Here is a 24,279-nt window from a genome sequence, read left to right on the forward strand (position 1 = left end):
TGAATCTGGGACTGTCCCTGGAAACAGGGACACTTGGATGGTCTGAAACGTTATTTCTTCCTGCTAGGGTTCTGCGCCTTTAATCGATGAATGACCATTCATTTAATCGATGAATGACCAATTCAATAGAAGAATCTTTTTCCCAATATGGAGATACAGAGGTGGGGGTAAAGAGTCACTTGCTACATTCTACAGGGTTGTCGTGTCAGCTTTCATAGCACATAAGCTGGGGGGGGGGTGAGAGAGGAAAAAAATTGGCTACGCTAACCAGTACGCTGCCCGAGCAGCAGGTGTTCAACTTTCCCATCGAAATCAATGAAAAGTGTCCAGATCTGACTTGTGCTCCAGGTTTCTGTATTTCCATCCACAGACAGAAATGGCTCATCGTATAGCAGCAAGGGAGCTGCTGCCTTTCTGGTTAAGGATATGAAGTCAAAATCCAGTCACAGTGAAGTGGATGGTTGCTGAACATTTGTGCCACATCCAGCCATGTCAAATGGCACTTTTTATATTATAGAGCCAATCTATACCCCTCCTTATGGGCACACCGTCCGGAGACTGGGCAGCACAACAAAGCACACCCATTTCAGGGCTGCCTACACACCAAACACTTAAAGCACATGACTTTTCCCAAAAGACTCTTGGGAACTATAGTTTTCCCCTCACACAATTACAATTCACAACACCCATACCCAAATACAGCTCACAGATTTTTGGTGTGGGCTTTGAATGCATGATGGTGTGCATATCTTAACTCTTTATAATGCCTAACCCATTGTAATTTCCATTTGTTCCCATACATAGATTCTCATAAGGCGCTGCTCTAAGTTAGTATTGAGGTCTCTCCACCAAGCCCCTTTCCCACTTTTCATGCTGTTCAGATTGCATTTAATTTAGCTGTATTATGCTGCACTACAGATTGCTATGATCCATCGCCGATATTTCTTCTTATTGTTTTTATTCACAGGGAAGGAAGAAACGGCAAACAATGAAAATATTAACAAACAAAATGATGGTGTCGGGCTATTTAGAGAAGATCTCTAACTTCAAAAGGGCAAGTACAATATTTATTATTGATTATTTTTAAAAGTAGGGTTCCCAGTACACCTAAGACCCCGAAAAACTTCAGATGCAGGCCTCTTCTCAACCATGTCAAATCTGGTATTCCCTGTTCCCCTACAGAGATACATTTTACCAGGGTTCTTTGCAGCAACCAAATTTGGTTTAATGGCTGTTTTGACTGCCCCTTCAGCATAACCAAGTATTTTGGGTTTGGTCTCCGCCGCCACAGAACACATCTCGATGAGCCCATGGTAATTACAACCACTTCACAGGAGTATATGAAGCTGCCGTATACCAAGTCCATCCATCCCAATACTGGCAACTCTGACTGGCAACAGCTCTCCATTGTTTCAGGCTCTCTCAGGTCCAACTGGAGATGTCAGGGACTGAACTGGGGACCTCCTAGAGCCCTAATCCTCCGGTGCAGCAAGTAATGTTACAAGCAGAGATGGCTTTCCCTCCGAGGTGAGATAAACGCCTCTTTCAAAGCAAGCTGTTTGAGCAGGAAGATTCTGGAGTGCCATTCAAGAAGGCAGATTGTGCAGAGACCACAAGTACCTTGCAAAATGCTGACTAAATAATAAAAGAATACATAGCTTTCATGCAAAGATCAGTGACATGCTAAATGGCATGCAGAAGGAAGACCCCATCACAAGAGATAAACTTCCAATCAAAAGGCATGCAGGGAAGCCTTCAGGAAAGAGCTGCCGGGATCACAATCATACAGGAAAATGTCACAATTAAGTACAAAAGAACTGGGTATTATGAGGGCGATAGGTGTTGAGAGAATCTGGGTGCCAGCAAAGCCTTGATTTACCTGCAAGCAGCTCAGAGGATAGGAATGGACTCCGGGTTCCCTTCTCACTCCTCCACAGCACTTGGCCACGCCAAACACACTCGCCGTTTGGCACAGGCTGCCCTCTCTGCCTGCCTTTCACACTCGGTCCATTCTGGGCTGGCTGATGCTCCAGCTTGTCTGTCGTCATAACATCCTGACTGTAGCTCAGCCCCATAGCTGGGGAGGGAAACAAAATAGCCTCGGCTATCACACAAAATAGCCACTCCCCTGCGCCTGCCGGGGCTGGGGTCCAGGGAGTGGGGGGGCTAAATTCAGTTTGAGAGAGCCGTTTTATCTCTACACGAAATGCCACCAGGCCAGAAGCTGCTCCACCCAAGGGGCCACTGACACTGATCAGCGCCTGGCATAATAAACAGCTGTCCCCCCCCCTCCAGAAGCAGCAGCTGCACCTCAATATATCTGGTCTCCTGCTACAGAATATATTCCTCCCAAGCCGTTTTGTTGCCCGAGGCAGAACAAGTTTTGCATCTTGTTGTGTCTTAGGGGAGAACTGGGTTTTCTTCTTAAGCCTGTTCCCAAATTGCAGACCCTTTTTATGTTCCCTAGTATCCGGGGTCAGCAAACTTTTTCAGCAGGGGGCCGATCTACTGTCACTCAGAACTTTTTTTTTTTAATGAATATTTATTGGCATTTTCAGAAAAACCACACAAAAACAAGAATAAACAAAAAATAACAAAAATACAAAAGTCCAAAACTTAAAAACAATTAAAAAAACAACAACACATAAGATTTCAGTTACTTATTTTCATTTAACTTGTTTCTCAGACCTCCTCACACCTCCCCTTCTTGTATTCCAATTTAAATTATTAACAAATCCTTAATACTTATTTCTCAACTTTACCTTAATGAATTATTTTAGCATATTGTTATTTAACCTTTCCTCTTCTTCTATTTTCTCATTTTATTTTTGCAAGCCTTATTTTCATTTAATTTAAACCATTTTGAAAACCAATTTTAACTTATCCAAACTTAAACATCAATACTTATACATCATTACTCATTCTTAAACATTTTTCCTAAAGTCGTACTGTCACTCAGAACTTGTGGGGGGCCAGGCTATATTTTGAAAAGAAAAGAAAAGAAAAGAAAAAAGAACGAATTCCTATGCCCCACAAATAACCCAGCGATGCATTTTAAATAAAAGGACACATTCTACTCATGTAAAAACACACTGACCATCCACTGGCCAGATTTAGAAGGTGATTGGGCCGAATCCAGCCCCCAGGCCATAGTTTGCCTACCCATGCCTAGTATTATTGATTTGTTACAGTCTCGCCTTGCCTGTACTTTGAGGGGCACAGGGCAGCAATCGTGGTTTTTGCCCCTTCCACCCCATTTCGTCCTCACAAAAACCCTGAAAGGTAGGTTTGGCCAAGAGACGGTACAGATTTGAAACCAAGTCACCCTAGTCATTGTCGGGAGCTCTGGCCACTGTGAAGCAAAAGGAAGGGAACGTACCAGTTTGTGAAAATGAATTCTATTCAGTCACTTGTACGGAATGAGTTGAAGTCAGAAATGGGCTGGCACAACTGTCCCCATTCTCTTGTCCTAAGGGTGAGGAGAGAGACTGTATCCCCCACAAGAATTACTATGATTCTGCCATCTTCATCATGGGCTTTTACCGATAATTGGTTTGGGGTTGCCCTGGTAAGAATATTACTGAGGTGGACGATGACGACTCACTGTTCAAGTCTAACCACACCCTGAATTCACTGGCAAGGCTGGCCCACTCAAGAGGCAAGGTGAGGTGACTGCCTCAGACAGCAGGATCCACCAGGGCAGCAGATCTTTCTCCTCGTGCCCTTGTTCTTGATGGAGATCTTCCCTCCCCCCTTCTTTCCTGGCGGAGAGGAGGGCGCCATTTGGAATACACCTCAGGGGCCAAAATGTCTTGGGTCAGCCCTGCCCACTGGGTAGCCCCAGTCACGGGACTATTTCCCTACTCCACAGCCTGGGGATAATAATGACAGCCTACCCTAGAGGGCTGTTGTGATGATTACAATGACGTGAAACGCTTGGAACGTTTAGTAGGAAATGTAGCATATCCGTATTATTTCCACTCCCAAAATTATGATTTTTATATGGGACCTAAAACTTAAAAATGAAATAAAATTGTAGATCAGTGGATCTTTTTATATACAGTTGTACCTCAGGTTAAGTACTTAATTCGTTCTGGAAGTCCGTTCTTAACCTGAAACTGTTCTTAACCTGAAGCACCACTTTAGCTAATTGGGTTTCCCGCTGCCACCGCACCACCGGAGCACAATTTCTGTTCTCATCCTGAAGCAAAGTTCTTAACCCGAGGTACTATTTCTGGGTTAGCAGAGTCTGTAACCTGAAGCGTCTGTAACCTGAAGCGTATATAACCTGAGGTACCACTGTAATAGCTCTGTGGCTTTCCGGCTTCCAGCTTTCTTTTCAGGCATCCTCCATGTATTATTACAGAAATGGAGAACCTCACAGCCAGGGAGCCAGGGTTAAATGCATCCTTCCAAATCTGTCGATTTGGCCCCCCTCAGGACTCTCCCAAGGCCACACTGCCTGTTGCAAAGCCACTCCCCTCCTCCAACCACACCCCTCACCCATTGTACAAAGGGCAAATTTTGATTCATTGCCCCGCCCACTTCTGCCTCTGGCCCTGCCCACCACTGGCATGTGGCCCCTAAAAGGCTGCTCAGAAGGGAATGTGGCCCTGGGGCTTAAAAGGGTTTCCTGTCTGCATTTGACGTTTGCTGCTTCTGGGCATTCCATGCTGCTAAACCAAATGGTTGCATAGCAGCCCAGCCTGGCCCAAGACATTTTGGCACCTGAGGTAGACCCCAAAATGGCGCCCTCCTGCCCGCCAGAGAAGGAGCGGCGAGGGAAGATCTACATCAGGAAGAAGGTGGGGTGGTGAGGAAAAGGTCGACATTGGGGTTTGCTGCCTCGGTGGACCCTGCCTCACCTTGTCTCTTGTGTGGCCCTGATAGCAGCCAGATGGCTCTCACCTCGAACAAAGCTACACGCATGAGCTGAGGCCTTTGGCTGGTTCTGTTGCTCTCAGTGAAAGACGTGGCCTTCCTTTTCCATGTGGGCCACAGCATCAGCAGTAATAAAGGGTAAGAAATTATTGCTTACCAGCAGAGGGCAAGGGCAAGGAATCAGGAAAACAAAAGTCTGTGCAGGGCAGGAAGATGCAAACAGGGAGGTGGACCTAAAGAGGCAAAAAATGATCAGCGAAGTGCCTGGAGGAACAAGCATGTTCTCCAGGAATTTATTCATATCTCCCCAGCTATCTATGCAGAGTTATTATTACCCAACAGTGCTGGGCTCCAGGATTTGGGGATCCAGTAAGTGTGGCTACCTCAATGGACCTCCCTAGCCGGTAAGAGGAGGGATGTGAACACTGAGAATGCTCTTTGCCTTCATCTGATCTTCTTGGCTATTCTGTGCAAAATGGAAGCCCTGCTGTGGTGGGATGGACACCTGTTGTTTTGGGGGTTCTGGCTTTTCCACCCTCTGGAGCTGGCCCTGTTCTTCAATTCTGGGGGACAGATGCTTTGGGGATAGCTGGCATTGCTGTTTTGTGCAGGATTCCTCATTTAGCTGCCTTTGGAGTATGACCAACAATCCTCAGCCAGCACACCCACTGCTCAGAGATGATGAGAACGAGTCCCAAACATCTGGAGAGTGTTGGAGAGAGAGGTATGGAAGAGAGCTCTTACTCTCTCATAGCCGAGTTAACACAATGGCAGTTGTTCTAAGCACATTAAAACTTGGTTAGATTCTACATCTGCCCTCATCCACCTTTAAACAAATGTTCCCCATGGAAATACTTAGGCTAGAATAAATCACAGACACCTCACAAATAAATGAATATTTTACTCACAGTGTTTCCAGAAGTATCAAACAAGTCTCTACACGTTGACATCACAATAATCCAATACATGTTGGATTAGCAAAGATGCAGGCTATAAAAATCTCATTTTATGGAGATTCAGTTGACTTGCAGGGAGCCCAGGTCGCATGGCTTCTTGTTTGCTCCAGGAAGCACAAAGAGAGAGGGAAATGGTGGCAGACTGAGAGCCTGTATATTACAAAAGAAGGGACCCATCTGGGGGCGGCTGGTGTAAGCAGCACTAAGATAGATAGACCAATGGTCTGACTCAGTATAAGACACCTTCCCATTGTCCAAATTGCTTCAGATCAAGCCACTGTTTCAAGATACAGGAGCAGAGAATGGTTTTAAAAAAGAGAAGTTGGCAACCGTAAGCCCTGATCAAAACAGTCGCCCCAAAGGAGCTGTGTGACAGCATTTGACAGTGGAGTTCTCAGGATAATTATTTCCCCCATCTCACAGGGCAGCTGTGCCATCATCACCCACTGAAGAGCATTTGAGGGGTTGGCTGCGGGGAAGCAATGTCAGGCAGTTCGAAGAAAGCTGTGTGGGAGACCAAAAGACACAACAGCAGCATAAGAGGTAATGGATTGAACCATAAGTAATTCATCCCACTTAGGAGAGTGTGAGAGCCAGTCTCCCAGGGGTGGGCTATGCCTCCCAGAGCCCCAGGCCAGGCTAGGATTACTTACAGAGCCATTAACTTGAGGCAGAATGGGAAACAGGCCAGGAGAGCTCAGCATTCACTCACTCACACGCCCTTGCTTGCTGTAGGCTGGAAGAGAGAAGGGGCATCAAAGCCAGCTGCAGGGAGCCTGTGGCTTGACAAGGAGAGCAGGGGAGGGACGTGGGGACTTGTGGGCTGTTGACAGAGGGGCTTGGGCTGGAGTGGGGCTGTGCTGCAAGAGGTCTCCAGAAATTTTGCATCTCTTTGGATCCCAAGAGCAACGTCGGAAGTGGGGACACATCTGTTTTATTGCGGGCTGAGTCCAGGCCAATCCCATCGTGCACCACACCTGCCTCCTGCCACAACCCGCTCCAATTCCTAAATGAGTCATTACGTCTCCATGGCGATGGATGCAGCAGAAAGCAAAATTGCAATAACTGTTTGGGAGAAGAGTAGGGAGGGGAGGACAGAGAGCGCATAAGCGAGCTTGCGTTGCAAGGGGGTGTGTGAGAGATGACAAGGCACAATATTCCAAAATCTACTTTGTGTTTTTACCGAAGGTCCAGTATACATTTGAGAGACAATCGCCATGAGGTATGCTGTTGTTATTGCCTTCCTTTTTTCAAAACAGAAAGATGGATAAAACTAAACAGGATAGAGATGGGAGACAAGGTCTTCCAGAAAGCATTTTTCTCCCCTAATACAAAAAAAAACAAACAAAAACAGAACTGCAAATTCAAACAAGCATGGTTAAAAGAAGAAAATTATTGTTTAAATTAGAAGTACTGTTGTGAATTTGCTATTGGACTCATTCGTAATAATCAATCCCTATAGTTTTGTTTAAACTGACTTTGAATGAGAATCTGGGATTTGATGCAAAATAGCTTGAAGACCAAATTAGACCTGGTATTAACTGCAATTAACAGTTCAAGTTTGATTTGTTTATTTAATGCAACTTCCAAGCTCCCCTCGCCCAACAGGATCAGATGAATGGGCTTTATAAAAAGCATTCCTTCAAGCTGATGAAAATTCTGCCCCACTCTTAGCTGCTATTTACCCTGGAAGGGAAGCTTTCATTGCTTTCCAAAGTCTGTAGATATTTCCTGACTGGTCAATTCATCTGCAGGGCTGGGGCTGAGGTGAGTGCTTGGGAGGCTGCCTGGAGTTGTCTGAAGGCTGGGGAGCTGGTGGTAGGAGTAGCAGATTTGCCTCCAGGTAGCAGTACCTGCTGTTTGCCTCCACTCAGACTCTTGCTTGCATGTTCATAAATGAAGGAAATATTACAAAGAGACCATAATAGGTCTCTGAACCCAGTAGTGTCGCCCCTGGAACTTTACTGCCACTCAGCCAAAAGAGGGACACTGTTGCAAAGGGCATGCTGGCCAAGGTTGCATTTTCTAATATGAGCCCAGATCACTATTATTCCCATTCTACAGATGGAAGAACTGAGGCTGACAGTGATTTGTTCAAGGCTCCTCCAGCTGTGGGCAGACTTGAACTGACATCTCCCAATTTAAACTCCCGACCTACGGAGCCACAGACACTTTAGATTTTGATCGTACTTCTAGCCTGCAGTATTCTTGTGATCCCAGGTCTGTGTCTGTGTACGGATTGGGAAATATAACATTAAGTTGCATTTAACTGGGAAAAATTCATGTGTCAAATGAATTACACCCCAAATTTTTCATCATAGTGAAATAGGCAATAATAATAATAATTTAATAACTTTAGTATTTATACCCCACCCATCTGGCTGGTTTTCCCCAGTGCTAAAAGTGAGATTATTGCTTACCTAGGCAAAAAAAAGACTGTAGCCAAGTCACAAAGCACTAACCTAATATATTAATATTTGTGTTTGTTTACAAAACATTAACATATAAAACACCTTGACTTAGCCTAATATGAGAGCTTGGCATGTCATGGGGATTTTAATGTCACGTTCATGGCAGTGTGTGCTTAGGACTGAAGCCTTAGATGTTCAGAAATTAGACACAGGATGCAAGAATAATCTCTCTCTACGTCTCTCTCTCGCTCTCTCTAGGTGGGTGGGTCTAAGTTCTCCAAATGTCAAGACAAGTTGAACCCACCATTAAGAGGGGAGAGAGAGAGAGAGAGAGAGAGAGAGAGAGAGAGAGAGAGAGAGAGATCTGGTTCCATCATGTGCAGTTTATACATAGGAGGAAAACGTATCATGGGCCTGAAGGGGCTGAGGGTGGATGCAGGAAAGGGAGGGAAGGATAGATACACTGGGACTAGAAAATATAGGCTATGGAGAGCAGAGCAGGGATGCTACATTTAAGGTGTGTGTCCCCGCTCCCCAGTGTGGAGAGCAGTGTTGCTTAAAGGGAGTTGTCCAATACTTACATTTCCTTGACAAAGACAAGGGAGCAGACCTTCTGTAATGCAGTTAGGTCACTTTAGATAATGCCCACCCCATCCTCTTTAGCAGGGGTCAGCAAACTTTTTCAGCAGCGGGCCGGTCCACTGTCCCTCAGACATTGTGGGGGGCCGGACTATATTTTTTTTGGAGGGGGGAGAGAACTGTTGTAAGAGAGTCAGGGTCAGGGAGGGGAATAAAGGAAAATGACCCTACCAATATCAAATACATATATTGTTTTCTGACTTAACACCCTACAATAATGTAAACTGAACTGTGCCTTACAACCGTGCTCCTTACAAGGTTCCAGTCCTCCTTACAAGGTAAGGACCCCCTTAGGGAAGCAATAATTATTTATTTCAGAACGAATTCCTATGCCCCACAAATAACCCAGAGATGCATTTTAAATAAAAGCACACATTCTACTCGTGTATCTCTGGGTTATTTGTGGGGCCTGCCTGGTGTTTTTACAAGAGTAAAATGTGTGCTTTTATTTAAAATGCATCTCTGGGTTATTTGTGGGGCATAGGAATTTGTTCATTCCCCCCCTCCTCTTTTCCAGGCTAAACATACCCAACTCCTTCAACTGTTCCTCATAAGGCTTGGTTTCCAGACCCTTCGACATCTTGGTCACCCTCCTTTGCACACATCCCAGCCTGTCAATCTTTTTCTTAAATTGTGGTGCCCAGAACTGGATACAGCACTCCAGGTGTGGTCTAACTAAGGCAGAATAGAGCAGGACTATGACTCCCCTTGATCACAGAATCTTAGAGTTGGAAGGGACCCCCCACGGTCATCTAGTCCAACCCCCTGCAATGCAGGAATCCCAACTAAAACATCCATGACAGATGGCCATCCAATCTCTGCTTAAAAACCTCCAAGGAAGGAGAGTCCACTGCCTCTTGTAGGAGGCTGTTCCACTGCTGAACAGCTTTTACTGTCAGAAAGTTTTTTTCTGAATGTTTAGTTGGAATATCCTACCCTCCAGAGCAGGACAAAACAAGCATGTTCCCTCTTCCATGTGACAGCCCTTAAGATATTTGAAGGTGACTATCATATCTCCTCTCATTCTCCTCTTTTCCGGGCTAAACATACCCAGCTCCTTCAAGTGCTCCTCATAAGGCTTAGTTCCTAGACTGTTGGTTGGAGGATGGATGGCAGCTAACAGATTGAGGTTGAATCCTGACAAGACAGAAGTACTGTTTTGGGGGGACAGGAGGCAGGCGGGTGTGGAGGACTCCCTGGTCCTGAATGGAGTAACTGTGCTCCTGAAGGACCAGGTGTGCAGCCTGGGAGTCATTCTGGACTCACAGCTGTCCATGGAAGCACAGGTCAATTCTGTGTCCAGGGCAGCTGTCTACCAGCTCCATCTGGTACGCAGGCTGAGACCCTACCTGCCCACGAACTGTCTCACCAGAGTGGTGCATGCTCCAGTTATCTCCCGCTTGGACTACTGCAGTGTGCTCTACGTGGAGCTACCTTTGAAGATGACCCAGAAACTACAACTAATCCAGAATGTGGCAGCTAGACTGGTGACGGAGCGGCCGCCGAGACCACATAACACTGGTCTTTGTTTAGTCGTGTCCGACTTTTGGAGTGAGGCTCAAAAGCCTTCGTTTGTATTTAGTCAAGAAGGGAAAACTACCTATTGCATAGTGTTTGTGCAGGGTTTTTGTGTCAGCACCATGTGGGTAGGTCCTTAAGCAAACTCATTTTATGTTGTTGGCGTCGTTGTGACTGAATTTTCCAAAAAGAAACAAATACAAATAAAGGCAAACAATACAAACTAAAAATAAGTAAACAAAGGGGAAATCTCTGTCGGGGTAATGGCTGGTCCTGTTCCCCTGGCGACTCACCTCCCTGTCTCGCCCGAAGGCAAGCACTCCTCCTATGAGTACTCTAGTCTCTCCTTCTCTCAGACCTGAGTCTCAGCAGCTTGGGAGATGTCGGTGGGTTACTAGACCCAGGGGCCGCCTCAGCCTCTCCTGACTCAACTGGTAGTGGAGCAGCTGTACATGATTGCCCAGCAGAAGGCAACGAGGTAATCCCCGCATCTGGAGCCAGGGCAGGCTCAGGCCCCTGACTCAGCCCAGCTGGTGCTTGTTGCAGGGGAACCTGTGCAGACTGGGGCTCTTCAGAATCAGGCCCCAGACTCGGTTCAGATGCCGCCTGAGGCAGAGGATCAGGTGCAGACTGAGTCTCCTCTGGTTCCGAGCCTGAGTCCCAGGCCATCACACTTTAGTTGGCAGTGGGCATGACTGTACTTGTGTCAACATTTGGTGAGTCAGTCCTGCTGCATCTGAGATCCCCTCTTGCTCATTCTGCCCCAAAGCCCAGTCCTGATGGCACCCACTGTGTAAGTTTGGTTGGCTCTTCCAGGAAGAGTGTCCAGGAAGTCTGCCACCCGCAGGAGCTGAACCTACACTGGGCTTGGTAGTGGTGGTGAATGCTTGAAACCAGATTCACTCTGGAAGACACCTGAAGGGAATGTGAGCTTGCTAGACTCACTTGGCTTACATGAATTGTGCCTCAAGGGTGCTCCAGTAGCTATGCCGATTGAACGTCTCCAAGCTGGAGTTTTATTGTGGGTTTAGCCTGCAACATATTCTTGACACAAAAGCAGGACAAAACACAGAACATTTGTGGTATGGAAAGTTACAGGATTTCAGCAGGAAGAACATATGCAGCAGGCACTGACTGGAAACAGCAGCAGCAGCAAGAGTATTGTTAGCCCAGAAATGGAAGCAAGAAGAAATTCCGATGAAAGAAGAATGGCAGACAAAATTAATGGACTACGCAGAATTGGATAAAATGACAGGAAGGATTCGAAACTTGCGGGACCAGAGATTCACAGAAGATTGGAAGAAGTTTACGAATTATTTGAAGAGCAACTGTAATCAACAAATTACGCTAGGAGGACTACAAGAAGTTTTGTAAGGAGAAATAGATGAAATGTTGCACAGTAGAAAAAGAATAGAGATATTAGTTATGAGATTTAAATGTAATAGGGAAAATAAGAAATGTATATTAAGTGATTAGATTGGAAAATTTTCAGACGTGATTGATGGAAGTAAAAAAAACTGTATAAGATGGAAAAGTACGTTTAATTACTGTTGAAAATGATATGTTAAAAAACTAATAAAAAATTATATATATAAAAATGGAAACAAAGCAGAATATCCATCCCAAAGCTTTTGCAGATAAGTACAAATAGCATTGAAAGTGGAATTGTGACTAACCACAAGAAGCACAAATCACCATGAATGCAGAAATAGACTTTTAGAGTTGGCTAGTATCTTAAAGGGGACGCCAGAGCCACTGTGTAGGGCACAACATATTGGACGCGAGAAGCTGCCTGGCCACAAAACTCACGGGATGTTCCTTGGATTGGTTGGTAACTCTCAGCATTATCTACATCACAGGGTTGCTGTGAATTTAATATGGGGTGTCCCTATCCCACCCTTTGTGGGTGCCATGGGTGCTAAAACATTTTAAAAAGGAAAGGAAAAGGAGATGGGCTAAATGGGGCACTGGAAGGAAAAAGAGAGCATGAAAGGGGAATATAATGAGGGTTGGAAGGTTGGAAGCAGGAGGTGAAAATAAAAGAGACGCCTGGAAGCTTTTCCCTTCATTTAAGTTCTCTCTGAGTAAGTGGCAGGCTGAATGCACTCTACACATGCTCAAAACATTTGGTCAGCATTGCTCTATCTATGCCAGAGAACTGCAATGCGCCCTGTGATCTTTGGATGAATTCAATAAATCTACTTTAAATTTAATTTAATGAATTTAATAAACAACTAATATAAAATTAAGTAATAATGCACCCCTTTTCCTGGCAAGCAGGCCAAAAGTGAGTTCTGTCTGAAATTAAACTCCACAGAGAGTGGGGTGGAGCTGGGGAGAAAGAGAGAGAGATTAACAGTATGATTCCCTTCAGGAAAAGGTTTGCTCTTTAAAAATAATAATAAAACAAAACAAAACCACACCTTTCTACACAGTCACGAAGGCTGTGCAGATCGCTTGGCGCTGAAAGGGATGCACTTTGCACGCGCTCCGGGGCACCGCCTTCCTCGTGGTGCCCCCTGTCCTTGGCCGGTGAAATCGGAGGCGGAGGTACCGGAGTGCCCGTGCTTCTCCTCCCCCCGCACCCCGCCAAGGGTGCCAACTTCAATAAAATATTGGGTGGGGGGCAGGTAAGCCTCGCCCCGAATAATCAATCATAAGACGTGGCGCACACAAAACCATTTGAAGGAGACAATGCCCATGAACTTAGGGGTGGGGCTCAAATATGCTCAAATATTTTAGGGGGGCGAAGGCTCCTCGCCCTCCCCCCGCTGGCTCCTGTGCCCCCCGCTGTCCTTGAGCCCCGGGTGCGGAGCGATGGGCAGAGGCGGGGCGCGGCGGCGAGGCGGAGCTCCGGCTCTTGTCTGGCGCCGCCGCCGCCTCCTCTGGCGCATTCCGGGCTCGGCTCCGTCGCTCGCTTGCTGTCGCCGCCGCCGCCGTCTGGGCAGCCTCGGCCTCCCGTCCAACCCAGAGGGAGCGATGGGCCCAGCGCTGCTGCTCGCGCTGCTCTCGGGCCTCGGAGCCGCCAAGGTAGGCGATTCGAACCCAGAACCGGCGCCGGAGCATCAGCCCGCCGGGCGGGCAGGATGACCGGGGGGACGCGAGCCACTTGCGGGATGGCGAGCATCCGCGGAGGGGGCGAGGGATCCGATATCGCGCGTTACGGGTGCCGGGTTATCTGGGGACTCCACACCCAGAGGACACGTAGACGAGCCCCTGGCCCTGCGGCTTGGCTTCCTTGCTGGAGCGATCCAGAACCATTGGGCTCTGCCGGCACCTTTCTGTAGCGCACCTGTTTTTCTGCCTCTGCGCAGCCAGCCGCGCTCTGGAGGGCGCGCATCTGATTTCTGTAGAGAATGGCTGAATAGTCGTCGTTGGCAACCCAGGGAGAAAGGAGAGGCGTTGGGGGGGGGCACCCAAGATCCCAATTAATGGGGCACTGTGGGGATAGGGGGGGGGATGAGAAGCGTTCTTCATCTAAATGATGGTGATCTGGAATAAGGATGCTCTCCAAACTGTGCAGGACATCTGGCAACCTGCGTGTTTTTCTGTGCTGGGAAGCAAAAAACAGCGAGTCATTTGTGCATCTTTTTCGCGCCCCCCCCCCATCCAAAAAAAAAAAAAAAAGGCGCTCGTGTGTGTCTGTGTGTTTGTTCGTGTGCTTGTGACTCATGCCTGTTCCCTCTGTGAGCAACTGGGGGCTTTTGTGGGTGGAAAGGTAAGGAGGCGTTACGAATTCAGCTCCATCGTTTCCAAGAATTACGCACAGCAGAAGAAGAGTGTGCATGTGTGCAAAGGGCCGAGCGAGTGCTGGGGGCGTTGCTGTGTACAAAGTGTGGGTGCGGGGGACTAAGGGTGTGGGGCTTTTGTGGAAAGGGTGTGACGGGTGCAAGCCAAATTGCGGGGTGTGCCTGTGCGTGTGATATCCGAGTGGGCAGATGGGTCGCAAAAGAAGTACGCCGTTATTTTTGCACCTGTACAAGACGGAGTGTGTGCGTGTGTGTTTGTGTGTAAAAGGGGGTGCAAAGTGAGGGGGTACTGAAATACATGCCATGTACTATTCGTTTTAAAAAATAATTCAGGGCATGTATTTTGGACCATTTTATTGAACAAAATTCATATACTAATTGATTATCTAAACGAGTTGCAGAACAATAAAACCAGGATTAAAATTAAAACATTTTTTAAAAATGCCAATAAAAGACAAGAGTTAAAAGCAGGAATGAAAACATATATCAAAGAATACTTAAAATCTGCAATAAACTGGAAACATATTAAGGCACAATTTTCATTGATGGGCTTTTATGTCCGTGGCCTGTCAAGTGTAGGAGTCTTGACTCCTTATTAAGGGGCAGGGGTAGTTTGAACAAAGCCAGAGGCAGATTGGATGTTGCTGGGCTTTTGCACATATGTAGAATGTGTGTTTGAGGTGGGAGAGGCTGAAGGGAGCCTCCCCTTAGCTCAGGAGAGCCTCACAACCACCAAAGTGATTTCTCAGTGTACCCAAACCAACCAGGCTTCCCAGCATCCGTTGTCCTGGTGGTTGTGACTAACTCTGCAGGAAGACTGCGGAGGACCTTCCACTGTGACACATCCTCAAGGGCTTCTGTGCACATCCTTGCAGAGATGCTCGGCCTTAGTCTGGCCCATCTGCCTCCTCTACTGGCAGATCTCTCTTGACCCCATTTCCAGAGGGTCTTTCAGCTCCTGAATCTTGATTACGGCTCAAGTAAATTTCTCCATTTGGGTAGGCGTTAGTCAGAGGAAGTTTGGTTACTGGTCCCCAGATGTGAGATGGGCGCATGGTGCAAATTGATATGTTAATAATAACAATGATATTAATCATTATTAATGATTAGTAATGCCCTGAAATTTAGCTGCTGTTAGTTACATAGATATGGCTTATATATGAAGGACATGTGGTGATTTGCAATAACCAATTTGCAATTTGGGAAAGAGTGTGGCTGGTATAGATCGTATTTGTGTGTGTTGGGCTGGTAGGTCAGAACTTGGAAACAGGCTTCTGTCTATGTGTGTGGTACACACACACACACACACACAAATTCAGCCTTTGTTGTTCTGTCTTCATCAAAGCCTTTTTACAAATGTGAAGAAAAATAGAAAAATGGACGTGATTCTAACCAATTATACCATCTGGAGATGAAGAAATATAAACACCTACATCTACAAAGGGAGAAGCAAAAATGCTATACTATGGCAGTCAAGAGGCAAAATAGTTTATTGTGACGTGAGCTTTTCGGTCCCTACAACTGGTCCTGCGAATATCTACTGCGAATGATACAATAAACCAGTTGCCTCACCAGAAAACCATCTCATTTTCTGTCCTTTGGCTGTTTCGGACTTATTGCAGTTCCCACAAATCTGACAAAAATCCAGAGTGAAACCAAGGAGAAAAATCTGGAAAGAGTCTAATAGAACGGGCTCAGGCATAGTCTAGTTTTCTGGCTTGGCTTTTTAATTTTAATTTTTTTATTTTTTTAAGTCTCTAGCTGATGTTCTTCTAGACGTCAGAGCAGGAAATGTGCAGGCAGTTTTCGGCTCAATTACTCACTCAAAATTAAATCTGCCTCTGCTTGTAATATTCACCCCCTCGCCTTCCCTACCCATGAAGCTCAGTGAGTAATGCTTGATAATTCAGCATGCAGTGGTACCTCTGGTTGCGAACAGGATCCGTTTCAGAGGCCCGTTCGCAACACGAAAAGCCCGCAACCTGAAGTGCTGTATCTGTGCAGGTGCATGGCATGATTTGGCACTTGTGCACATGCGCGAAGTATGATTTTGTGCTACTATAATAATAATAATAATAATAATAATAATAATAATAATAATAATTTATTATTTATACCCCGCCCATCTGGCTGGGTCTCCCCAGCCACCCTGGGCAGCTTCCAACAAAGTATGAAAATACGGTGGTCTGTGGGGGTTTTTAAATGTATTTTTATTAAAGATTTTCTTGATTTACAAAGGTATGTGCAAAGTCTCTCTCTCGTATTTTTGCTTTCCACGTAACAACCTTTTTTTTAGGAAGAATAGGGGGAAAGAGGTGGAGGGGGGAAATATGAGTGGGGGTGGGGTCGGGTGGTGAATACAGTGGTCTGTTAAACATTAAAAGCTTCCCTAAACAGGGCCGCCTTCAGATGCATGTGCTGTGCATGCGCGAGCGGCAAAACCCGGAAGTAACCCTTTCAGGTACTTCTGGGTCACCGCGGGACACAACCTGAAAAAACATAACATGAAGCAAACGTAACATGAGGTATGACTGTAGTAGCGCCTAAACACCAGGGCTGATCCAAGATGTTTTGCTGCTGGAGGCAGAAGAGCAAATGACACCTGCGCCTCCAAAAGTCAAGGTGCATCGTGAGCAAGACTGACTGAGGTGGAATAATAGAATGGTGGAGCTGGAAGGGACCCTGAGGGTCATCTAGCCCAACCCCTAGCAAAGCAGGAATCTCAGCTAAAGCATCCCTGACAGATGGCCATCCAGCCTCTCATTGAAAACCTCCAAGGGAGGAGAGTCTGCCGCCATCCAAGGGAGACCATTCCACCATTGAACAGCTCTTACTGTCAGAAAGTTCTTCCTAATGTTTCGTTGGGATCTCATTTCTTGTAACTTGAATCCGTTGGTTTGGGTCCTGCCCTCTGGAGCAGGAGAAAATAAGCTTGTTTTATGGCACCTGAGGCATAAAATCCCACAAATTCGTTTCCCTGGGAATCAAAAAAATGCAATGACAATAAATTCAATAACCATTTGCTGTTCTTTTGGGACACTCAGAATGATCTTCCTGCGGCAGTTACCTCAACATTGTGTCCTGCCAGGACCTTGTTGGTTTCGTTTCAAAGGCTAAGCGCTTCCCCTTGCTAAAACCAATAAGGTCACATCCACACGATAGATTTAAAGCACATGGCTTCCCCCAAAGGACCCTGGGAACAGTAGTTTGTTAAGGGTACTGGGAATGGTAGCGCCATGTGGGATAAACTAGTTTCCAGAATTGCTTGGGGGAAACCAGGACTGTCAAAACCATTGTAAATTTGCTTTAAATGTATGGTGTGGATGTTACCTAAGATGCAAAAGTGCTTTGTTTTCGGTTGAATTGTGCCCTTTACCATTTTTGTTTTCACTTTAATTCTTGAGTTACTTTAAACATATCAAATGGCTTTTTCGTGCATCGCTGTTTTTGTAAACAAAATATGCCCTTTTCCTCTTTTGGGGTATCCAAGAGCCCATATGGAGTCCTTAAGTGGGTTCCCTATCGGTAGGAGAAAATAACAGAGGCCAACCAGGGAATATTGAGAAGCAAAGCAGCTAGTAAGCCTGATCTTTGTTAACTGTTGCAACAGGGTCCTCACTCACGACACGCAGGAGGGAGGAGGAACCCCGAACAAAAGGCGTGCCTGCCCTTATATAGACATTTTAAATTCCCTGCCCTGGAGCTCCAGACCACCCCTCCATACATCATACATACATCACAGAAGGGGTGTAACCCAAGACCACCACCCACAAACATCATACCTACATCGCAGAAAAGGCGGTCTACAACAGAAATTTGAATGTTGTTGTTTTTCCTGTCTGGTTATCTGATAATGCCTTTCCTGGTAGTCTGGCCATTCCTTTGAGATGGTGATTACCCAATTCCTGAGACAATGGGAAGGTTCCCTCAACCCCTCCCTCCTTGCAGAGAAAACATTTGGTCAGTTTGGGAGTCAAAATGGTTTCAGGCCGGTCTTCCTGTGCTGCTCCAGACGTGTGGTCCACATATCTATGTACATGCTTGGTTGGTACATTTATGAACATTTATTATATATAAAAGACCTTAATTTTTTTATTACACTGTTCCATATTGACGTATGACGGCCCACACCACGAAATGCCCAGCGACTGGCTTGCTGTGGGGCAGAGGCTGTATCATGTCCCCCTCCCTGCGGTTGCTGCAAACCTGGCCTCTGACCTTTCCTTAAAATTCAGCTTGCAATCTTTACCCCTGTTTCTTACAGCCTCTCCCCGCCACAGGGGGCTCCCGTGGAGGGCTGAACCATAACTTACCTGGGGGAGCCCGAAGGGTTCGGCGGGAGCTGCAGGGAGTGCCCTACGAGGCGGTCGAGACTGCATTGGCCAATGAGGTGTATTACCCCGAACTCGTCCGGCTGGCAGCGCTGGAGAGAGCCATGTCGTCCCCTGGTGGTCAGCTGCAGGAAGAGCACCTCGCCCAAGCCTTAGAGAGAGCCATGGCCGTCTCCGGTAACCAACTGCAAGATGACCGCTTGGCCCAGGCGCTAGAGAGAGTGGTGGCACCGCCCGGGAACCAGTTCCAACCAGACGAACGCTTGGCCCTCGCTCTGCAGCGCCTCCTTCAGGACGGGCATCGCCGGGACCAGGAGTCTGCCTATCTGGCCAACTTGCTCAGGCTTTGGGAAGAAGCAAAGGGGGCCCCGTTGTACCCAGAGTATGATGAGACCAGCTTAGCAGGCAACTCCTTCCCACCTCAAACACAGCGAAATCGCCACTGGGTCCCAGAAGGAGGATTTGAACCCCAAGAGGAGCTGGGAGGGGAGGAAGAACCCACTGGGGAGATGGACCCTGAGATGCTGAGGTAGCTGGAATGGGGTCCCATTTCTGAGCTAGGGCTTAGCCCCAGAACCTGTTTGGAATGTCACTCTCAGCTGTGTAACACAGGAAGCAATAAAGAAGGGAGTGCCTATGACATAGCTGTCAACTTTCCCCTTTTTTTAAAGGGAAATTCCCTTATTCCGAATAGGATTCCTCGTAAGAAAAGGGGAAAGTTGACAGCTATGGCCTATGAGCATGTGTAGAATGCCCACACATCGTCTTCTCTCGCAGAATAAACTCAGGCTGCCTTCATACACACCGCCAGTGTGGTGTAGTGGTTAAGAGCGGTAGTCTCATAATCTGGTGAACCAGGTTTGATTCCCTGCTTCCCCACATGCAGCTAGTCACGCTTCTCTGAAGTCTCTCAGCCCCACTCACCTCACAGAATGTTTGTTGTGGGGGAGGAAGGGAAAGGAGAATGTTAGCTGCTTTGAGACTCCTTCGGGTAGTGATAAAGCGGGATATCAAATCCAAACTCTTCTTCTTTTTCTTCTTCTTTTTATATAGAATATATAATTAAAATAACAAGGTAGTACATTCGAGGAAACAGTTAATGGAACAGGAAGTGGTACATAAGAAATTTCAGTGGCAGTTTATATTTTCACCAGAATCACGCAGTAAAGCGTTTTCCTGGGCTGGTTTCAGGTTTCAGGTGTGGGGCTATGTATGCATGACTATCTCCACTTTTTTTAAATTAACCATGCATATAGAAAAGTACCTTGTCGTGGAGAAGAGTTCACCCAGCCCTCTCCCTGGCAGGCTCTTTGTCCAAATGCAGGGAGTTTGTTTTGCAAGAGGCACTCGTTCAGCAATGCAAACCCTCACCTGAAATGGTGTGATCCAGTAATGACGTTCCATCTCTTGTATGATGAACTGGCTTTTTGGAGTATAAAAATAATTATCAAATAATTCAAGAAGATTCAAACAATGCTTTGGAAATGCATGGTTTTAAACAACTTGCGCAGCCTGCCCCTGCCCCTGCCCCTGCACATGGAAACAAAGAGCAAGATTGCTAGGCTGAAGAGCAAGGCATGGGCTCCAGCACTTTTACATTTTTAAAGAAAACCACAGCCTAGGAAATATTCAGTGTAGAAAATCTGGGCCCTAGAACTGCCTTCTTCAGCCTGAGGTCCTCCTGAGGACCTGGACTACAAGTCCTTTCTTTCCTGACTCCTGGCCATGCTAGCGGGAGCTGATGAAAATAGTAGTTCAAAGCATCTGAAAGATGCTGCCCAACAGCCCCTCCCCCACCTGGATATTCCAGGTAGGTCCCCAGGTTTTCATCTGGCATCTTATTTGCAGGTGGAATTCTGAAATTTTAATTAGTGCTCTGCGCAGTCACTAATTTCTTAGTAAGGAGGGAACCTGCTTCACTTTAGGTAGATTTTGGCATGTAATAATTTTAGTAAAATGTAATAAAACCATGATATATAGCAATATAGGATGCAGGTGGTGCTGTGGGTTAAACCACAGAGCATAGGACTTGCCCATCGGATGGTCAGCGGTTCGAATCCCCGCGACAGGGTGAGCTCCCGTTGCTCGGTCCCTGCTCCTGCCAACCTAGCAGTTCGAAAGCAAATCAAAGTGCAAGTAGATAAATAGGTACCGCTCCGGCGGGAAGGTAAACGGCATTTCCGTGCGCTGCTCTGGTTCGCCAGAAGCGGCTTAGTCATGCTGGCCACATGACCCGGAAGCTGTATGCTGGCTCCCTCGGCCAATAAAACGAGATGAGCGCCGCAACCCCAGAGTTGGCCACGACTGGACCTAATGGTCAGGGGTCCCTTTACCTTTACCTATACAGCATTATAGGCTGTCTGGGTTGCATCCAATGTTGTCCATGCATTCCTGAAAGGCTAGTTGATGCAGCAGAGGTACCTTCTGTGAGTGCAAAAGAGAGGGAGGAATTTCTCCTTTCTCCTACAGCTCCCTGCACTGCCTTCCATGCTATTCCAGAGAAACTGGAGCATACCATATTTTTTGCTCTATAAGACACACTTTTTCCCTCCTAAAAAGTAAGGGGAAATGTGTGCGTGTCTTATGAAGCGAATGCAGGCTGCGCAGCTATCCCAGAAGCCAGAACAGCAAGAGGGATCGCTGCTTTTGCAAAAGCAGTGATCCCTCTTGCTGTTCTGGCTTCTGGGATAGCAATGCAAAGCCTCTTCAAGGCAGTGGGAAGAATGCTCCCCCTGCCCTGAAGAGGTTTCAGAATATATTTTTTCTTGTTTTCCTCCTCCAAAAACTAGGTGCGTCTTACGGTCTGGTGCGTCATATAGAGTGAAAAATACAAAATTTGTGTGTGTGCAGAGGTCTGGAGAAGGATGGCAGGAGGAGCAGTAGACATTGTCTGTTCTCCATGCCCCTTGGATCAAGGGCTGAGTCCATGTGCTTGCATTTCTCTGTTTGCTACCTTAAGGGAACCTTTTCCCACATCGACTTCGCTGGTGAGGAACGCTTGTCTGTCATCTGTAGAACCGCAGTGAGCCACAGAGTATTGTGGGGCACACAAAATGGAAGATGGTCACTGTGGGGGCAAGCTGTTTTCCCTGGAAGTCAGCAAGAAATCTCAGATAAGCTTTCAATTTATCTAAGAAGCCATTATCCTAGGGTATGGAGAAGGGGAAGACCCAAGGAAGAGAAAAATCCAGGTGTTACCTGTGGGAAATCTATTCCCCCCCCGCCAATTTTTTTTATTGATTTTCCACATTTATCACAAAAATGACCTAACGAAACACACAACAAAGAAAAACACATTACACTACAATAAATTAAACACAAAGAAAAAATATTTCTTCAAATACCTAATTCTCATTACATTGATAACTGACTACCTCGAATCCCCTCTTACTGAATCTCATTATATCACCTGTATAGAAGGTCTCCAAATTCATATTTCTACTGAAATTAACTCATTTCATTTACTAACCTCTTCTCCTTTATTAAATTTCAAATCCTTAGTATTTACTACCACATATTCTTATTCTACCCCTAAGCCTATTTATCATTTCCAAGAATTTTCTATTTAATTTATATCACAATATTTAGCTAAATATTCTTTAAATTTCTTCCAATTCTCTTGTGTCTCCTCTTCTTTCTGGTCGCGGATTCTTCTAGTCAGGTCGGCCAGCTCCAAAAAACCCAACATCTTCATCTGCCATTCTTCTATTGTTGGTATTTCTTGTGATTTCCAGTTTTTGACTAAAAAAAGTGTTACCACTGTAGTGGCATACAAAAACAGTCTAGCATCTTTTGGGGGGCATTTCCAGTCCTAGTATCTCTGGGAAATCTAGAAGAGCAGACCCCATACTAACCAATCCACATCTGGGAGTTTCAATGGCACCATTGGGTTCTGTCAACGAAAGTGGGGTTTAGTGGGCAAGGTGAGTATGGGAGGGTATACTTGTATGCCATCAGAAATTGCAACTTCAGTCTCCAGCCTTTTTGGGGAGAGGGGAGATGGCAGGCAACTTTATGAGTCAAGGCCTATCCTTGGCTCCCTCAAAGGATTGTGGGAAAAGGCGGAGAGCGCTCCTTCGTTCGACTCACCTTTTCCTCTTGCTCTTCTTTGCAGATACCTGGTTGGTCGGATCCTAGCAGGAGCGGGCACCCTGACCCCCCAGCGTTTCCCAGTGCCTTCTCGGCGCCTGCGGCGTGCCATCTTTGACGGAGGGGACCTACCTGAGCCCCCCAATCTTCTGCGGGTCAAACGACTAGGTGGGGAGGCCGGGGGGGAGCCCCAGCTGCAACGGGTCAAGCGGACAGAAGGGGAAGGGGCCGGCGGGAGGAGGGGGGGTTCTGGGGGGGTTCAGAGGCTTCGGTATCTGCCTGAATAGGAGGAATTGGCATAAATAAAGATTGGGGGAGCCAGCTCGCCCCTACCCCCCACCTCTCTGGCAGTCTCTGAATGTCAGTGGACTGTGACACCTCGTGTTTGCTCCTGCCTCTTTTCTGCCTTGTGACCCCCAAATTACTGAGGAGGAAGGGGGAGAGCCTTGCACTGGGCTCCCCAAATCCCAGTTCTGCTATTGTATGGGGAGGGGCTCTTTTCCCCGCTAACCTTCTGGGCATCCTGATTGAAAGCTGCAGTTTGATGGTGGTCATATCTCCCATGTCAAATGCAGAGCTGGCGGCCATTTTGGCTAAAAAAAAAATTTAAAAGTGGCTCAAATAACTCCCACCCTGATTTTCCTTCTGCCTTAATAGTCCCATTACCTCAACCCTGTCTCTCATCCCTTGCTCCTCCCTTGGCCCACCAGAGTTTCCCCCTGCTTGTGTATGTCCGGTTTGTAAGATGCCTTGTGTTCACCCACATTCACGTTACACAAAGACATATGTGCCCTCTTGCTGATTTGTCGCCCTGTTTGATCCTGCTTGTGGCCAGAGTTTTTGGTGTTGATGAATTAATAAAGAGCCCACCAGGTATTTTAATGTAGCGCTGACGTCATTGGTGTCATCTTCTCAAACCTTTTTCAAATACCCTTCACTCTCTTGAACTATGGAGCCCAGAGGTTCAAGTCTCAACACCCTTGGGAACTTTTTACAGGACAGACTTGAGGCAACTCAAAACTTTTGTCCAGTCTCAAGTTTCTCATCTGTAAAACAGGTAAAATATTTACCGCTTTGGACGGTTCCAGTGAGAATGAATAAGATAAATGATTTTCAAAGCCTATGAAAACAGCAATAGAAATAACTAATAACCAAGGATAATGAAGAAGAAGAGTTTGGCTTTGATATCCTGCTTTATCACTACCCGAAGGAGTCTCAAAGCGGCTAACCATCTCCTTTCCCCTCATCCCCGACAACAAACACTCTGTGAGGTGAGTGGGGCTGAGAGACTTCAGAGAAGTGTGACTAGCCCAAGGTGGAGGAGCGGGGAAGCGAACCCGGTTCTCCAGATTACGAGTCCACTGCTCTTAACCACTACACCATGCTGGCTCTCGATGTCCCGAGGCATCCTCTCCTGTGTTTGTCACAACCAGTGCTGTTTGTTCTCCTGAAGTTTGGCTCCCACTGAAACCTCACTTGTTCATTTCGCTGTCCCCTATTGCCCCAAACTGAAAAAATAAATTACACAGCTGATGGCATAATTGCATAATTAATTTCAGTGGAATGGGTTTTTTCCCAAAAAAAACTATGCAGAAAATAAGGTTGATGGTTCACACAATGATCAGGAACTAAAAAAAAGGATGGACTTCAACACAGTGCTAAATGTAAAGTGTGTGTGTGTGCGTGCGTGCACGTGCGTGTGTGT

General features: G+C 46.5%; 2 protein-coding genes and 2 long non-coding RNA genes across 6 annotated transcripts in view; 2 read left to right on the top strand and 2 right to left on the bottom strand.

Annotated features, from left to right (window-relative positions):
* Positions 1-5,973, bottom strand: part of LOC309332409 (uncharacterized protein) — a 31,359-nt gene extending 25,386 nt beyond the window's left edge. Inside the window, exons 1-3 of one of the 3 annotated variants that reach the window (XM_081845593.1) lie at positions 5,790-5,973; positions 5,039-5,114; positions 1,880-2,077 (exon numbers count right to left, since the gene is read on the bottom strand). In XM_081845593.1, coding sequence (XP_081701719.1) covers positions 1,880-2,077; positions 5,039-5,114; positions 5,790-5,849 — 334 coding nt within the window. In that variant the 5' untranslated portion in view covers positions 5,850-5,973. Of the gene's footprint in view, positions 1-1,879; positions 2,078-3,604; positions 3,682-5,038; positions 5,115-5,789 lie in introns of those variants that run through there. The other 2 variants (XM_081845595.1, XM_081845594.1) reach the window with 2 other exon arrangements.
* Positions 970-7,118, top strand: LOC309332614. The gene is made up of 3 exons (XR_014152245.1): positions 970-1,054; positions 6,261-6,380; positions 7,026-7,118. It is a non-coding gene; the product is annotated as an uncharacterized lncRNA (long non-coding RNA).
* On the bottom strand, positions 6,236-12,869 carry LOC309332599. The gene is made up of 3 exons (XR_014152225.1): positions 12,829-12,869; positions 6,491-6,573; positions 6,236-6,341 (listed from the first exon to the last, which is right to left on the bottom strand). It is a non-coding gene; the product is annotated as an uncharacterized lncRNA (long non-coding RNA).
* A 401-nt stretch (positions 12,870-13,270) lies between these two features.
* On the top strand, positions 13,271-23,460 carry PCSK1N (proprotein convertase subtilisin/kexin type 1 inhibitor). Its single transcript, XM_081845538.1, has 3 exons — positions 13,271-13,435; positions 18,419-19,014; positions 22,600-23,460. The coding sequence occupies exons 1-3, from the start codon at positions 13,385-13,387 to the stop codon at positions 22,859-22,861; spliced, it is 909 nt and encodes a 302-aa protein (XP_081701664.1). The 5' UTR covers positions 13,271-13,384; the 3' UTR covers positions 22,862-23,460.
* The last annotated feature ends 819 nt before the right edge of the window (positions 23,461-24,279 follow it).

This window comes from Podarcis erhardii (assembly GCF_964252035.2).
Source record: "Podarcis erhardii genome assembly, chromosome: 17".
NCBI lineage: Eukaryota > Metazoa > Chordata > Lepidosauria > Squamata > Lacertidae > Podarcis > Podarcis erhardii.

What these genes read in the sequence shown, in the direction of transcription:
- PCSK1N (XM_081845538.1), top strand. Translation starts at nt 13,385, where the DNA reads ATGGGCCCAGCGCTGCTGCTCGCGCTGCTCTCGGGCCTCGGAGCCGCC. An exon ending in CGGGCCTCGGAGCCGCCAAG is followed by an intron (nt 13,436 to 18,418) that starts GTAGGCGATTCG and finishes TGTTTCTTACAG; the next exon opens with CCTCTCCCCGCCACAGGGGG. An exon ending in ATGGACCCTGAGATGCTGAG is followed by an intron (nt 19,015 to 22,599) that starts GTAGCTGGAATG and finishes TCTTCTTTGCAG; the next exon opens with ATACCTGGTTGGTCGGATCC.